This window comes from Monodon monoceros, unplaced genomic scaffold, assembly GCF_005190385.1.
Source record: "Monodon monoceros isolate NGI ecotype Baffin Bay Population unplaced genomic scaffold, NGI_Narwhal_1 Super_Scaffold_1, whole genome shotgun sequence".
Taxonomy (NCBI): Eukaryota; Metazoa; Chordata; class Mammalia; order Artiodactyla; family Monodontidae; genus Monodon; species Monodon monoceros.
In genome coordinates, this window is record NW_021703765.1 from 63578099 (window position 1) to 63591444 (window position 13346).

General features: G+C 54.6%; 1 protein-coding gene across 3 annotated transcripts in view; it reads right to left on the reverse strand.

The window, feature by feature from the left end:
• Positions 1-13346, reverse strand: part of LIMK2 (LIM domain kinase 2) — a 53756-nt gene that overhangs the window by 2262 nt on the left and 38148 nt on the right. For all 3 annotated transcript variants that reach the window (XM_029229163.1, XM_029229156.1, XM_029229172.1), the window contains 13 exons: positions 12002-12137; positions 11353-11462; positions 10602-10790; positions 9313-9418; positions 8811-9007; positions 7626-7812; positions 6710-6796; positions 5930-6061; positions 5629-5685; positions 3442-3507; positions 2332-2506; positions 1540-1595; positions 317-474 (listed from right to left, as the gene is read on the reverse strand). In XM_029229163.1, the coding sequence (XP_029084996.1) occupies positions 317-474; positions 1540-1595; positions 2332-2506; positions 3442-3507; positions 5629-5685; positions 5930-6061; positions 6710-6796; positions 7626-7812; positions 8811-9007; positions 9313-9418; positions 10602-10790; positions 11353-11462; positions 12002-12137 (1656 nt within the window). The remainder of the gene's footprint in view (positions 1-316; positions 475-1539; positions 1596-2331; positions 2507-3441; positions 3508-5628; positions 5686-5929; positions 6062-6709; positions 6797-7625; positions 7813-8810; positions 9008-9312; positions 9419-10601; positions 10791-11352; positions 11463-12001; positions 12138-13346) is intronic.

Consider the following 13346-nt stretch of genomic DNA (forward strand, 5'->3'; position numbering starts at 1 on the left):
GGACATGGACGTGGGAATATGGAAACATGGAGACACTTATGCTGTTAGCATGGTGTAGGTTTGGGTGAATTTCCTGCTGTTAAAGTTTCTTTTAACAGCTGTCTCTGGGTTACATCCAGGTCACTTGCTATGATACCCTCGTCTCCCGTCCCCTCGACTGGCATGTCAGGGTTGTCAGGTGGCTTCGGTGGTCGACAGCCATCCTCGAACTCAAGGCTTTTGCCACCCCAGTTCCTGGGAAGGGCTTGGAGATGGCTGAAGGCAGGGGCGAGCATACCAGGACCATGCGGGTTGGCAGACAGGAGCGGATACCAACCTGCTCTCGGGCTCCAGTCTACAGCAGATGGCGGCCAGGGGGAAGAAGGCTGGGGGGCAGTCCGTGGGGACAAACTTCTCCCAGAAGAGCTTCACGTTGAGGCCGAAGTCCAGTGTTCGGGGCAGGCAATCAGGATCTGCATACACCTGCCCGATGATCTGCAGGTGGGAAGACAGTGGTCAGGAATGGGCTGCTGGTGTGCAGCCGCATGGCAGGGGTGGGCCATGCTGGTGTGTGGACAGGACAGGAAGGATGGTCAGAAGAGGGAGGTAAAAACCGTGCTTGGAGGGCTCCACCTCCCCCGTTTCTCCAAATCTTGCTAATCCAGACTTGTCTCTCGACTGAGAGTGTGGTTACTGAGGAGGGTTTGGAAGAGGCCTCACTGCAGCAGAAGCACAATATTCCCAACTGGCCTCTGGAGGGGCAGCTTCCACCCACCCAACCCTGCCCTGCTCTGTACCCTTCTGTCTGTGTCCCCTGACAGAGTTTAGGCCCTGAGAAGGTTGGCGCTGGGTCTGATTCAAGTCTGAAACCCTTTGGCGCCAGACCAGTGCTTTGTACGCAGTAGGTGCTCAAGTGATCTCTGTTAGAGAACAATATTTTTAAAAACCTTCCTTCATTATTCCAACTGTCCCTCTTGTCTCCTCTACCACATCTCACTCCGTGGGAAGCACAGAAGCCTTTGAATGTATGTACTCGACTCAGTGCTTCAAGACAGACTGAGCTAAGCTCCTGAGGGCAGGACTCTTTCTGTGACTCACTCTGCACCCCACAGAGCCCAGCGCTGTGCCACACGGGCCAGCGCTTCCTGGAGTGTCTGCTGCTCCTTGTTGGGCTGAGGGTGGGGGCAGCACGAGTGCCTGGGGAAGGTGGCACAGAGGGAAAGGCTCCATCTGGCCCAAGAGCTAGAAGGACAACCTCCTGCCCTTCCTGGTGAAGTTTCGTGTCCCGCCCACCCCCTTACTGGCCATGTGACCAAGAGCAAGCCACTGCCCCTTTCTGAGCCTCAGCTTCCTCACCTGAATAAGCCCGGCCCAATCCTTCTCATGGCACCAATGAGACTCGAAGGTGTCAACAGATCTGTGATAAACTACACAACCCTCCACTGGTGTTGATTTTATGGCAAGCTACTCATCTTAGGAGGAGGAGGAACCCCAGTTCTGACTAGGGGGCCGAGCTGCTGGGCCTGCTGCCTCAGTCCCGGCCTCCATGCAGGAGCTCACCTCACAGAGGACAATCCCAAAAGAGAAGACATCCACGGTCTCATCGTAGCTCTTTCCTTGGGGAACACAGGAGAGCAGGCTATTAGGTTTCGTCCCTTCTCTGCTCTGCACTGAGTCTAGAGCCAGGTCAGGCCACAGCCAAGAAACAGGGTTAGAATAGGTTCTGTGGGGATGCCCCAAAGGCTGCCCTGGATAGACACCATCTGAAAATCACCTTTCCTCAGTCCTGGGTGGGCTGCCTTGGAGAAATCTTGTAAAACAACACTGCCCAGGATGAAACTGCATGGGATAGTGAAAGAGAATTGGACCAGGGTTCATATGGACCCTGACACTGCCTGCTGTGTGTTCCTGGGCAGATTCCTGAACCTCTCTGGGCTGCAGACCCCATAAAGGGTGTATCGGACCATTTCTGAGGCCTCACAGCCCTGTGTGGTTCAAGAATCCAATGAGCATCTCTGGCTGGTTAGAGCATTATCCACAAGGGGGCGCCACACTTCAGTTCTCAGCACAGAGAGAGAAGAAAAGGCAATAAACAGCCTGAGCTCTCAGCTACCCTTGGTGCTCAAAAGCCACAGTCAGACCGCAGCGTGGGCCCAGAATGGGGCACTGGCCAGCTGGCAGGACTGAGCTCAGGGAGGGAGGGGTTTATGAGGTCCAGCCTGGCAGGGGATAAAAACCATCTAGCCCTCAGCTCTGGGTACCTGGCCTTACACTTCACAGGCCTCCCCTGAAGCCCCCAGGGCTCTGCTGAGAGATGCAGCCCCACCTCCCCTCTGGGGCGTCAGGACTCACCATTCAGCATCTCAGGGGCCATCCAGTAGGGGTTTCCCACCACCGTGTAGCGTTTCTTGCGGTCACTCTTGCGCAAGGTACGCTTCTTGGTGGTGGCCTTCTCCACTGGGGGCTTCTTCCTCTCCTCGACTATGAGCCGTGACAGCCCAAAGTCTGCCACCACCACGGTCTTGTCCTGGGAGGACAAGGGCCAGGTTAGCACCTGGTGGGGACATTCCCAAAAGCAGCCACTGGGAAGGGGAGAAAAGGAGTGTAGCAAAGGGGTGTCTTAGCGAATGGGGCTCGGCGTTTGTTTTTTCACTGTCTGCTCTCTGCACACAGCAGGTTCCCCAGGCCTGGGGGTGGTCTCAGCAGAGGCGCTGGAGCCTGGAGAGGTAAGGCTCTGGGACCCGGAGAGTGGAACTCAGAGGCAGGACAGAGGATTTCTTTTGTTTTGTGTTTTTCTCATCCTGCCTTGTTCCCAGAAAGATTTAAGGCCGTGGCTAGAACCAGGATAAGACAGAAAAAGACAAGGTGGAGGCATTCAGTGGGGGGATGTAGGGGAGATAAGCTCTTCAAACAGCTACAAGGCAGTCATGTGGAAAAGGGATTAAGACTGTTTGGTGTAAGTCCAGAGGGCACAGCCAGGGCCAGTAAGTGGACACCCAGGAAGCCACACTGGAAGTCAACAGGAGTAGTAACATTGTAACAGCCAAAGCTGACCAGCAAGGAGGACGGAGGCTGGCCCCAAACCAGTCACTGTGAATTTACTAGCTCTGTGGCCTCGGGCTGAGGCTTCAGGTGCCAAGGCTGTAAAACTGGGTCCTCAGTGAGTTGCTTTCACCATCACAGGGCAAAACCAGGAAAAGCGACAGGGCTCTATGTACAGTTAAGGAACTTCTCAAGTCCCTTTTAACCAAAGGATTTCAAAGCTGCTACTGGGAGGAGGTGGGATTCGTCGGCATGTGTTAGGAAGCCCCTGGAAGACAGAGGAGGGCATTGGAGGCAGCAGGAGGGGCAAGACAGGAGCCCTAGGTGATACCTCTGGTCTAAAGCAATAGGGGACAGTCTCCCTGGTGACAAGGAGGCCAGGAGGACCGCCCTGGGGAGGCCCAGAGTGGTGGGACATACCAGCTTGATGAGGCAGTTGTGCGAGTTCAGATCCCGGTGGATGATACACATCGAATGCAAATAGGCCTGGAACAGAAGTATGAGCTGAGGCCAATGGGCAGTTAATCAACCAGATGGTGACTCTGAAACTGGGGGCCACAGAACCTGCTCTTCTCCCAGGTCATCTCCACCCAGCTTCGGAACCAACCCGGACTCCAGAGCCCTCCTGCTGTCACTCCCTTGTCCCACCGACAACAGAAAGCCAAAGGCCGCCGGGGCTTCCCCTCTCCCTGACGCCATCTCCTGCCCATCCTCTGTTCACTGACCCAACCCAGTGGATGCTCTCTCCTCAAGTCTCCGACTCCACTGGGCCCTGGCCCTTGCAAGCCTCCATCCCCTCTACCCACTTTACTTAGATGCCCCACCTGGGTGCATTGCTCCTACCCCTTCACACCCTCACCCTCACCCCAGTCTCTGGCTTCAGCCACTCTGGATCCTTCCTGCTGTGAAAGGGCAAGTGGCCTCCTCCTGGTCCAGCTGGCTCTGTGCTCCCAACATCCCCCTCCCCTGAGACTCAGCACCCTCCCCGCTCCCTGTGGTCTAGTGGTGAGGATTCGGTGCTCTCACTTTGACCTCTCCCTCTTCCTATCAAATTTTTCCAAACTGGTCTCTACTTGCTATTTCCCCCCTCCAGGCCTCCGCCTCTGGCTCTTGTCATCCTGGAGCCACTTCCTTTTCCTTCCCTTCCCCAGCAAGAGTGGAAGGAGCCACCCCCCAGCCCCCTGCAGCCCCCACAGCACTGCTTCCGGCCCCTGGGCTCCTGGAGCTGCTCACACGCCCAGGGAGCTCTTCCTGACCTCCCTGCCACCCCTCCTCCGAGGCTGCCCATGCCTCTCCCGAGACAGCTGCCCTCGAGACGCCTGCCTTTTCCTTCCGGCCTCCTCAATGTCAGCGCCTCTCAAAGCCACCTTCTCTTCACTGCTGACCCCCACGAACCACCAGCACATCAGCCTCAGCAGGTGCCTATCCTATCCTAGCTCTTCCCAAACCCGTTTCCCGACCATCACTCCCCCGCCCCCGCCCCCACCCCCGGCAGTCTGGTAGATGACACCACTGTTCTTCTAGGCACCTCAAGGCGCCCTGGGCCCACCTCCCCCGACCCCTGCTCCCTCACTACCAACCAGTCTCCATTCTGACTCCACCCTGCCTCCCAGTCTCCTGGTCCCACAGCCCCACTGTAATTCAGAAACCTGAAAGGTTTCATGACTCCCAACCCAGGTCTCCCTGCCCTGAGTTCTCCCAACTCCCCGCCAACCTACTGACCACACCAGAGTCACCTTCAAAACAGCACAGCTCTGGTCACGAAATGTTCTTGCTTAAAAATCTTATATGTGTGTCTTTTTGGCTTCCTAAATAAAGTCTGGACTCCTTAGCTTAAACGCAGAGATTTTTAATGTCCCCCCTGTCTAATACTGTCTTCATGGACCCCACACAGAACAGCAGGCATTAAAATCTTGGGCTTGGGGGTCAGACCAACTGACCCAAGCTCCTAGCTCCATCCCTGTGTAGCTCAGCTTCTCATCTGGAGCCAGGGCTGTCATGAGAGGTGCTAGTCCCTCAGCTCAGTGCCCGGCTTGGAGAAAGCACTCAGCAGTTGTCACTGTCCCCATCGCTGTGACTGGCACCATTCTTTCCCAGTGAAACAGACTATTTCCTCCTCTCTCCTCTCAGCTCTTTGCTGCTCTCATCACCCCAACCTTGGGGCCTCTCTGCCAAGAGGAACTTTCATGCAATTCTGACCCATCCTTCAGGGCTCAACTAGAACACAATTCCCAATTCTCTGATTTCCTGGGCAGTGAGGTTCTCTGCTTTCTCTAAGGGCCCTCAGCACCTGGATGCCCCTGTGACAGCAGGGCCAGGCCGCCTCGTGCTAGTTTGCTTCTCCAGTTCGCCTTGCCCATACCCTGTTTGCTCTTGAAGATTGGGAATTCTTTGAGAGTAGAGTTGTAAGTTGAGAACAGCCAGCTGTGGGCAATTTTCACTGGCACAGAGAGAAGCTTGATAAACAGGTGCTGAAGGACCCAGCCCATGCAGGCTGCCCAGGACAGGGTCTCTGCCTTTCAGTGCCTGCCCGCCATCCCTGCACCTCTCCTGACCCCTCACTCCCAATACCGCTGCTCCGCTGGCAGGGCTGTTGGCAGGACTCACCATTCCAGAGGCGATGCCTTTGGCAAAGCTGACCTTCTGCTGCCAGGGGAACGGGTCCTACAGGATGGAGGAATGCCCATCAGAGGCTTCTGGGCCCTGTCCCACTTGTGGTCCAGGCCCCGTGGGTCAACATGATCTGCCAGCAGACCCTCCCTGCCTGTGCCCAGTCCCGCCCAGCACGGCCCTTTGTAGGCAAAGCAGTGGGTCTCTCTGGCCATCATGGTTCCAGAGTAGTGGTGACAGAGGTGTCCCACAGACAACCCACCAAGGCTCTTGGGAACTTTGGGGGTGGCACGCTCACCACGCTGCGCAGAAAGTCCTTCAGCGTGCCCCCCTCGATGTACTCCGTCAGCAGGTTCAGCTTCTTGTCCTTGTACAGCACGCCGATGAACTTGAGCACGTTGGGGTGGTCCAGGCTGCGCATCACCTTCACCTGAAGGAGGGGAGGCCAAGGAGGGCGGGTGGTTTCTTTCTCACCCCTTCCCTCCAGGGAGTCAGCTTGACAAATGTGACCTGCATCTCCCACCTCCTATCTCATGTGCTGTGGAAGAAGGCCCCAGGTGGATGGGGATGGCCTCCCAGGCCTCACCCCTGGGAGCCTGCCTTTCTAGGAGCTGCATTGGGGGAACTGGAGTAGGAGGACCCAAGGCCTGGAAGGCAGCACCCAGTGGAGCAATGGAGAGAGGTGGGAGAACCGTGTCAACATTCAAGGTGCCAGGCTCCCCGGGCACGGCGTTCAGGTGGGGTCACAGCATTGAGCTGCACTGAACTGGTCTGTGTTCATGTCCATCACCCCACACTCCACGAGCTCCTCTGAACCACATCTCGCGGTATCCAGCTCATGCTGTCTTTAGTGTTTGTTGCACAAATAATTATGCTGTAATTTAGAGGGGGCAGGGACGTTCCTCTAAATGATTTTTTCTGCCTTAAGAAAGTGACTCCAAACTAAGTTTCCTCTTGAAATCTTTTTTTTTTTTTTTTTTTTTGGTGCCAAAAGCCGGGATTGAAATCATTATTTAGTAACAACTTCCGTCTTCCAACACTGACATCAAACTCCTAACCCCCACACTCCCCTTCTTACCTCAGTCAGAAAAGTCTTCTGTGTCTCCTCGTCACACCGAATCAACTCCTTCATGACCATCACTTTGCCAGTGGCTTTGTGTGTCACCTAAAAGGAGGGTGACTGTTACTGGTGCAGAGACCAGAGGTGGTTCTGGGGAACTGTGTGAAAATCGATGTAACTGGCCATCCCATCCCCTGGAGGACACACTGAAGTAACCGGATAAAACTGACAGAGCTCATGTGTAGAACACACAGCATGGGCCCCGGGGGACTAAGAGGGGAGCACACCCTCCTCCCTGGAGAGCTGGGCATGCACAAAGGAGAAGCAAGAATCCAGAAAAGGGACATGTGGGAGGAGGCGGCGGGGTGGGGGTGGGGGGGCTGCTGCCAAGCCAAGCAGGGTTTCTGGTCACCTGACACAGAAGCATGTCCCCTGGGGGAAAAGGAGTCTAGGGGCAGGAGGGTCAGTGCCACAGACATGCACCAGGGAGCTGGGTGGGTTGGGAGTGAGCTCTCCAGCCCCAATGCCCCGAAGGCTGAGACACATGGCTTACCTGACCCCCCCTCCCAGCTCTCAGCAGAGGAGAAGGAGAGAAAGAGAGGTTAGTCCCCGAGACTGTTCAGCAGGGAGGCAGGAGCCACTCCCAGCACCGAGGCCTCTAGGCACCTAAAGACACCCACTGACTGGAGGCGGGAGGGCCACGGGAGAGCTCGTCCCCACCCGGGGCTCCAGGTCCACCAAGCTCACTTCAGCAGCAATGCTGCCCTTCGGTGGCCTGGGAGGGCAGGGGTGCGGCCCTCACACCATCACCTCCAGCCAGGAGTGAGGTCTGGTATCCTGCAGGGCATCGGGGAGGCCATGTGATAAGAAATCCCCAAAAGAAGGTGAGAGGGCTGGGGGGCAGAGAGGTGGCACAGCTGCCACCAGTGCTCACCTTGATGGCCTGCCCAAAGAAGCCCTTTCCCAGGACCTCCCCGTGGATCAGGTCACATGGCCGGAAGATCTGCTGCGAGTAGCTGCTGGAACAGCGGAGGGATTCTGAGCGGCTGATGTCACGGCTGAGCAGGAGGGGCTCCTTTGGGGAGCTGGGGCCAGGGGACTTGGAGATGCTGTTACTGCGCCTGAGGATGACGAAGGATGAGGGTAGGGACAGGGCAGTCCTCAGAGACCCGCCAGGAAAGCCTAGAGGCAGGAACCTCAGGTCCGCCCTGTCCGTTCCAATGTCTGTAGTTAAGGTGCTGTGATGCGGGAGGGGACTCTAACATCAGACAGATGTGTCATCTAGGGGCTGCAGACATCTGCAGCCCATTTAAGCATGGTAAAATCACATTCAAAGTGGGAATCCTAAGTATCTCTCACCCGGAACGATGGATTAGACTCTACTAGCTGACAGCACTGTTGATGGAAGTCCACCGCCTTCCATGCCTGCCTGATTTAAGCCCTGACTGGCTTAGAGCGACAGCCTAGTACCACCCCAAACAAACAAACGGGATTTCGGATATTTTGCACATCTCTGTAGTACCCGTCTGCATTTCCCGAATTTTAAAATAATAAGTGTGTATGATTTTTAGAGCAATAAAGCCACTATGTTTATGACATTTTTTTTTTTTGGCCACGCCTCGCAGCTTGTGGGATCTTAGTTCACCAACCAGGGATTGAACCCGGGCCCTCAGCAGTGAAAGCTCGGAGTCCTAACCACTGGACTGCCAGGGTTCCCTGTCCCTTCTTGAAAACCTAAAACAACTTTAATTCACCTCTTGCTTTCTAGTTTTCAACGTCTTTACACTTATTAACCCTATCTGTGCCCCTTCTCCAGCCTCTGAGCCCCACACTTCCCCCACAGGCCATGCTATCCTTTGGGGTCCAGCACTGCTGCCTCCTGTCCAGCTCAGTTCAGTGGACAGAGCCTGACCCTCTGGTTTCTAGGGAAACCTGGCAGACAGCTGGGTCCCGGCTATGAACTGTGATCCCTGAGGCGGGGGAACTGGGTCAGCACAATCCTCATAGCCCGTCCCTGGCCAGCTGGTTCCCTTCCTAACTCTGCTGGCCTCTGAGAGCCGGCTCCACCTCGTCTGAGGGCCGGCATGCGACAGCGCAGAGCCGGGGCGGGAAGCAGCACCTCAGGGAGCGTCTCCTCAGTGTCCCTTCCAGATTCTCCTTGGTGTCCAGGGGGATGAGGGTGTCCGAGTGTCTGGCATTCTGCATGTGTGGAGAGAGCTGTGCATCCAGCCGCAGCTGGTCCAGGCGCTGGGAGACGGGGTCATGTTCAATCAAGAGCTGAAGCGTCTGGCTCGTCTGGCTAATTGCATCTTCTACCTGTGGCCAAGAGCAGTGTAAGGCTGGCTCCACAGGCTGTCCCACTGCAGGCCACCCACCGTCAGCCCAGATGACCCAAGCCCAGTGTGGCCTCCAGCTGCCACTAGCCACACAGTGCCCTCTGACAGTCTGGCAGGCCATCCCTGCTGCCCTGGTAACGTGCCAGGCTGACACAGGAGGTCACTAGTGGTCACAGGCTCACTGGCAAGACAAAGAGATAGACTGGGGGTAGGAAAAGGTAAAGGCCATGGCCTGATCTCCCGGAGGGTCTGTTCCGTGTCCCACTCCCACAGGACACACTGTACCTCTTCCACTCGGAGTGTGCGGATGGGGGTCCCATTGATCTCCAGGATGCGGTCCCCAGGGTGGATGGCATTGCGGTTGTTGGGACTGATGTGCATCCGGTTGACCCTGGGCCAGACAAGAGTTGAGGCGGGGTGAAGGCATCTTTAAAAAGTGTCTGACCGATTTCTCTTGTGCAGGGATGGCTCACCAGGCCCCAGGCCCCTACTGGCCCCCAAGGCCCAGGCCACTCACAGCGAAAGGCCACACCTTTCACAGGGCGCCCCGTCTCAGTAAAGGGGACCCCCACTCACCCAGAGGCCTAAGCCAGAAACTTGGACGGCACCCTCCCCATGTGGGGTTCCCTCACTGCCCCCCAACCCTCACCATCCTGAAGAATCCTCCATCACCATAGTGACCAACATCCCTTGCCTGGATCTTGCATCAGCCTCCTAGCTGGTCTCTGCACCTCTAGGCCTGCTCCTCTCCCGTCCCACTTCCACGGCAGCCATCCTTCTAAAATGCTCACCTGGTTGTGTCACCTAGTTGCTTAAATCCCTCAGTAGACCTGCTGAGTCTCCATAATCCAGGCCCTCCATGACTTAACAGACCCCCTCTGGCTACTCCCAACCACTCAATCTACACCAGACACAGCCACAGACTCCCACCTCAGCCCTGAACACAGTTCTAGGCTTAGAGCAGACTTCACCTCACTCCCCCAACCCCAGGACCTCCCCCCTCTGCTGTGAGCATCCAGTGCCCAGCACACAGTAAGTGCACAGTCACCGTCTGCAGGGTTGGCAGACACAGTGCCTCATTACTGTTATTAGGCACAGACTCTTCCCCCATCTGGTCGCTGGCCTGGACCTAGGATGGAGTCTTAACCTCTTTCTCCTCCTTCCTCCATTCACTCACTCAACCAACGAAACAATAATCCATGCACACCCACTATGTGCCAGGCACTGTTCCAGGCCCTGGACATGCAGCGTTGAACAAGACTAAGTTCCAGAAGGAACTCGTGAGGAGGACACGTGATAAACAAACATAACCAAGGCAGATAATTTCAAAGAGCAAACATGATCTGAAACTTGACACGTGAAAGGTGAGCAATTCTGGCGTTAAGTATCTGGTGGGGAGGAACCTAGGCAGGGAGAACAGTAAGTGCCAAGGCCCAGGCACGGTGACAGTACAGTGAGCCCAGGAGGAAGAGACGAGATGAAGATGTGGGGAGCTCTGCTATGACTCTGGGGTTCCGATCCCCTCAAGGCCCATCTGTGGGCTCTGCTCAAGAACCCCTGCCCCAGACACTCACTCTTTTACTTGCACAGTGGTGGCGTAGTTGGAGCAGGCACTCTCCACGGACACGGAGAAGCCCCGCCTGCCCTCGGTGGTGGCCGGCATGGAGATGTGTGTGACGGAATAGGGCAGCTGGTCCTGGACAGACTCTGTGGAGAGCCTCTCAAACATGGGTGCCAGCACCACCTCGTTGTGGCACTTCCCACTGCGGGAGGAGCAGAAAGGGGGCTGAGAACCTGCAGCCCCAACTGGAAGCCCCCACGTGGCTTCAAGTAACAATATCCATAGCCCCATGTTCACTGCCCTTGCCCGATTCCAGCTGACAAGAATAAGCAGCCTGGGTTCTCTGGGGTGGGCTGGGACTGGGGGAGAGACGGCCTGGGTTCTCTTCACTCTGCCTCTGACTCAAGTTAAGCACTGGGCCTCAGCCTGACTTCTTTTATCGACAGAGGCAGTTGGACTGAGTGAGTTCTAAGGGGTCTTTGCCTTTAATGTTCTGGGATCCTTCTCCAAGAGCACCCTCCCAGGCACTCTCTTCCTCTGGGAGGCTTGCAGGGCAGTGTGGTTATTCTCCCAGTAGGTAAGGACAGAGGGCAGAGACGTTAATCATCTTGCTCACAGCTTTCAGACCTGGTTAAGAGCATTGCTGTGATAGGAATCCAGCATGCTGATACCCCTGTAATCTTTCTGCCTAACTCACAGTGCCACTTGTCCCTCTCTCTTGGACACTCCTGTAGGGAAGGATGGACACGGGGCCATCATCTTACCAGTAGAGGGTGGCGTGCTGCACCAGGGCGTACGCATCCCCATCCTCAATGATCACCTTGCAGCTCATACAGGCAAAGCACTCTGGGTGGTACTTGAACTCCCCGGCCACCTGTGAGCAGGTGGGGAAAAGGGTAGACAGACATGGGGAGGAAGTGAGTTGTCACTGCTGCTGGAGTGAAGGTAGGGATGGGCGAGGGACCTCCCATCAAGGATCTACAGACGCCAGTCATAATCTACCTTGGCACTCCCCTCCCTCGCGCTTCCAGAGAAAGGGTCAGATGGGTGCCTCCCTGTCATTTCAGAGACTGCAAAAAACTCTTTCGGTCTCAGCCATGAGAACAGGTTCCCAGAAGTAATCATCCCCACTAGAAAGGCTCATGCTCTCCTTGAAGACCCTCATCCCATCGTACTGTGTCTCCTCCCTGCCTGCCTACCCCCCAACCCCAACACTGGGCTGTTAAGTCTCTGAGGGGAGGACCTTACCTGGCACTTAATGGGTACTAAAAAAAATCTGTTAAATGACTGAATAAATAAAGGGAGAGGCCTTGGCTGATGGGAAGACCAGAAGATGAATGGCCACGGGGAACTGGAGGTACTGACAATGGGCTCTGATGACCAAGAGGGGCAGAGCTGGAGGGATTCACGCACCATGACAGGCCCCGTCATCAGCAGAGAGCATCCATGGCAGAACTCCCCGAACTTCCCCCAGTAGTCCTTGTGGCAGTATAGCTTCCCATCCTTCTCGTAGTACCAGTTGGTGAGGGAATCCTGGCATTCAGAACATCTGAAAGGCAAGATGAGAACAGAAACTCTCCCGGATCCTTGGAACTAGGCTACACGGGCCGCCCCTGGCTCCCAGGTGTAAGAACAAAATGGAGGGACCTCTTTGATCCAGAGCCAGGACAAGGGAATATTACAGTTTGCTGCTATCTTCCCAACGGAAGCCAGTCTGAGTGAACAGGACCCCAGAAACCAGCTCTGTATGACCTGCCTCCGCTGGGGGACCTCAACCTTTCTGGGTCTTGAAGCCCTTGGAGAATCTGATAGAGCCAAGAAGCCTCTCCTGGCAAAATGAGCATAGGAGGAAAATGTGCATAGAATTTAGGTATGGGGTACATGTGTATCAAGGGCTGAAGCCTACTCACGGACCCTGTTAAGAACCTCTGGTCTAGACAGCTATCTTGACGAATCAAAGAAGCTCAAAAACCCACCCATTACCAACAGCATCACTGATGTAGCATTCTTTTCTTAATTAAAAAATTTTTTAAAATTGACGTATAATTGATTTACAATGTTGTGCCAATCTCTGCAGTAGAGCAAAGTGACTCAGTACATACATATATTTTTTCTTATTCTTTTCCATGATGGTTTGTCACAGGATATTGAATATAGTTCCCTGTGCTATGCAGTAGGAACTTGTTGTTTATCCATCCTATATATAACAGTTTATGATGTAGCATGCTTGAGAAAATTAGTTAAGCATAAAGAAACAGTCAGGCAAATCCAGAAAGGGGAGGTCATTCTATAAGACAACTGCTCTTTACTCTTCCAAAAAGTTAAGGCCCAGGGATTAAAAAAGCCTAGAGACATAGAAACCAAATGCGATACCTAAACCTTGTATTTGAATCTGGACTGAAAAAGAAAATAGACGAGAGTGACATTTTTGGAACAACTGAGGAAATCTGAATTTGGACTATACATTAGACTATATTGTAAAATTACTGTCAATTTTCTTAGATGTGATGATACTTTGGCTATATAGAAAAATTTGTAGAAGAAAAAATAGTAAAGTAATAATTAAGGGGAAACTTCAACTGACTTTTAAATAGTTAAGTAAAAAATAAATAAATAAAACATTGTGTGTGTGTACAGACAAATAAAGTGGCTTAAAGTTAGCAAATGATGGGGCTTCCCTGGTGGCCCAGTGGTTGAGAGTCCGCCTGCCGATGCAGGGGACACGGGTTCGTGCCCCAGTCCGGGAGGATCCCACATG